Source organism: Solanum stenotomum, chromosome 7, assembly GCF_019186545.1.
Source record: "Solanum stenotomum isolate F172 chromosome 7, ASM1918654v1, whole genome shotgun sequence".
NCBI classification, from domain to species: domain Eukaryota; kingdom Viridiplantae; phylum Streptophyta; class Magnoliopsida; order Solanales; family Solanaceae; genus Solanum; species Solanum stenotomum.
In genome coordinates this window covers 13,699,448-13,702,275 of record NC_064288.1, presented here as the reverse complement: position 1 = coordinate 13,702,275, position 2,828 = coordinate 13,699,448, and the positions used below count along the sequence as shown (strand labels likewise).

The 2,828-nt window shown below is 27.6% G+C and overlaps 1 protein-coding gene across 1 annotated transcript in view; it reads right to left on the bottom strand.

The window, feature by feature from the left end:
* Positions 1-595: 595 nt before the first annotated feature.
* LOC125870560 (xanthotoxin 5-hydroxylase CYP82C4-like) overlaps positions 596-2,828 on the bottom strand; it is a 5,770-nt gene continuing 3,537 nt past the window's right edge. The window contains exon 2 of the mRNA XM_049551018.1: positions 596-1,258. Within this exon, the coding sequence (XP_049406975.1) occupies positions 626-1,258 (633 nt within the window). The 3' untranslated portion in view covers positions 596-625. The remainder of the gene's footprint in view (positions 1,259-2,828) is intronic.

Sequence of the window (2,828 nt, the reverse complement as noted above, 5' to 3'; positions counted from 1 at the left end):
TACAGAATTATCTTCAATAAAGATTTTGAGCACAAACCATTTAAAGGGGAAAAAATTCATTTAGTTCAAATAACAAAATTCCAAATTTTCATGTAGTAAAAGTTTAAACGATATTAAAATTACAAATAATAGATATATAAATCAATATAGATAACAAAAAAGTTTTTATTTAAGATTCGAATCAATAAATAGTTGGCTTGTGGTTAAGACGGCTCTAGTGTTAGGTGAAAGATTGACTTATCTACCGACAGGTTAGGATAGGTGTTATAATGACCTTGAGTTTTGGAGCATGCATGACACGTGAATTGAGGGTACTAATAAAATCAAAGCATGTTGGTTGAATTGTCAAAGATGAGCGATACAATTGTCTTTTGACAAAAAAATATATATAGTACGGAGATCATCTTTGTGTAATTTAATCATAATTGCTAAAAAAAGAGAAAAAAAACAACTTTCTTAATTTATAAACATTAACGTCTTACCATCAGATACAAGAAAACAATGACTTATCCCAAAATTTGGTGATAAACTTCATAATCCTTTTAGAATGAAAATAGTAAACACACAATATATATAGGTACTACTTATTTAATTAATAGTGCTACGAATATCACATTTTTTTTGTTCAAAGAGTTTGGTAGAGTTCCACAGCCAATCTGGGAGAAAGAAGTGGTTGAAGAGGCTTGACTTTAGGCAAGGCAATGCCTAAGCCCTCAGTTAGATCTACTGGTTCGTCCTTTGGCATTAAAATATTGAATCCATGAAGTAATTTTGCTAGCGTAAGATGCACTACTTGGGTTGCAAACGTCAAACCAGGGCACATTCTTCTTCCAGAGCTAAAAGGAATATACTCAAAATGTTGTCCTCTAAAATTAATATTTGTATGTTGGTTCAAAAACCACCTCTCTGGTTTAAACTCATTCGGATCTTCCCAGATTCTCGAGTCTCGTTGAAGCTTCCATAGATTAACAATCAAGCGAGTGCCTTTTTTAATATGATACTTACCGATGTAACAATCTTCGATGGCCTCTCGAGGCCCTGCCAAAGGACCAGGTGGGTAGAGACGTAAGGTTTCTTTTACTATAGCTTGCAAATAGGGAAGGTTTTTGATGTCTGACTCTTCAACCCATTTATTTCTTCCTATTTGCTCATCTAGCTCATTCTGGGCTAGTTTCATTGAGTCAGTGTTATTCATTAGCAAAGATAATGCCCATATTAATGTCTCTGCAGTGCTCTCTGATGCTGTCATGATAAGTATCTGCAAGATAAAATGAATATTAATTAATAGACAATATTTCATCTTTCTCATAATTTCACGATATTTTTTAGTAGCCATTTTATCATTGTTCCTTCAAGTTACATGTGATTTTAAACTGATAGTTATTCGTTCAATTTAAAAAAGGTTCATTTTTCTCAAGTTTTTGCTTGTATGTGAGACACATGGTATAGATAAAAAATAATGGCTAAGATTTAATTGATTAAAATATAATTTAGATAATTAATATTTCATAAGAAAAATATATAATATCATAATTATAAGGCATAACAATATAATATCTTGTCCATAAATATATTATAAAAACTTTTCTCTTTTCTAAATTTTTTTTTCCTACGAGTATTTATCTTCTGTTTGTTTTTTTAAAATTAAGTCTTGGATAGCAACTTTGAACTTTCTCTTTAAAATTAGTTTACTTATAATTAATAACAAAAACAATCTCAATGAAAAAAAAGAGAAATTATTTTATAATATATTTATGGACAAAAACAGAAGATAATACTAGTAAGAGTTTTTTTAAAAAATAAAAATCAAAGAATAATAGTAAGAAAAAGATTAGAAAAAAGAGAATTTTTTTAATAATATATTTATGGACAAGATAATATATTGTTATGATTATGATATTGTCATTTTCCTTATGAAATATTAATTATCTAAATCATAATTAAAATCTTATTTAAATTTAATTAAATTTTAATCATTAATTCTTACATATGCCATGTGTCTCACATCCAAGCAAGAATTTGGAAAAAATGAAGGAAAGGAAAATGAAGAGGAGTCGGATCCCTATTAAGTATAGACGGTGAAAATGAAAGCCTTCTTGAGTTGTCTTTTTGCATCTCTTTCCACAATAAATTACTTTGGTAGGCAAGCCATGTGATTAAGCAGACTTATATTTTTTCATACAACCTGCTATATCTACTTCTATTTATTTTATAAAATTCCCAAATATAATCCTATATTTTATGAATATGACTTATCTTCAATTTTTAGAATAAATGACAGATAAAAAGCTAAAAGGAAAATGTAAATTCTCTAACTATTACTCCTCTCTTTGTTTCAATTTATCACTAATTTTTTTAGTCAGTTTAAAAAAGAATGACACAAAATAATTTAACTTTAAAATATATATTTTACTCTTAATGAAATGATTTATAGCCACATAAATTTCTATCATTCATTTTAGATCACAAGTTTTAAAAGTTTTTTTAAAACTTCATATCGAATCAAACTACCTCACATAAAATGAGGCATAGATAATTAAAATCACGGTTCAAACTAATAATTGCACGAATTTACTTTTAGGGTGTGTTTGGTATGAAGGAAAATGTTTTCCTAGAAAATGTTTTCTTGGAAAACAAGTTGATTTTTGACTTATTTTCTCATGTTTGGTTGGTGAGTAGAAAACATTTTCCGAAAAAGATTTTTAGTGTTTGATTTATGAATGAAAAATGTTTTTGAAAAATTTCTTTTATTTTTACTAGAGTAGAAAATAATTGTTGAAATTGAAAATATTTTTTAAAAACAAACTTAATTTTTTTTGGGGGGTGGG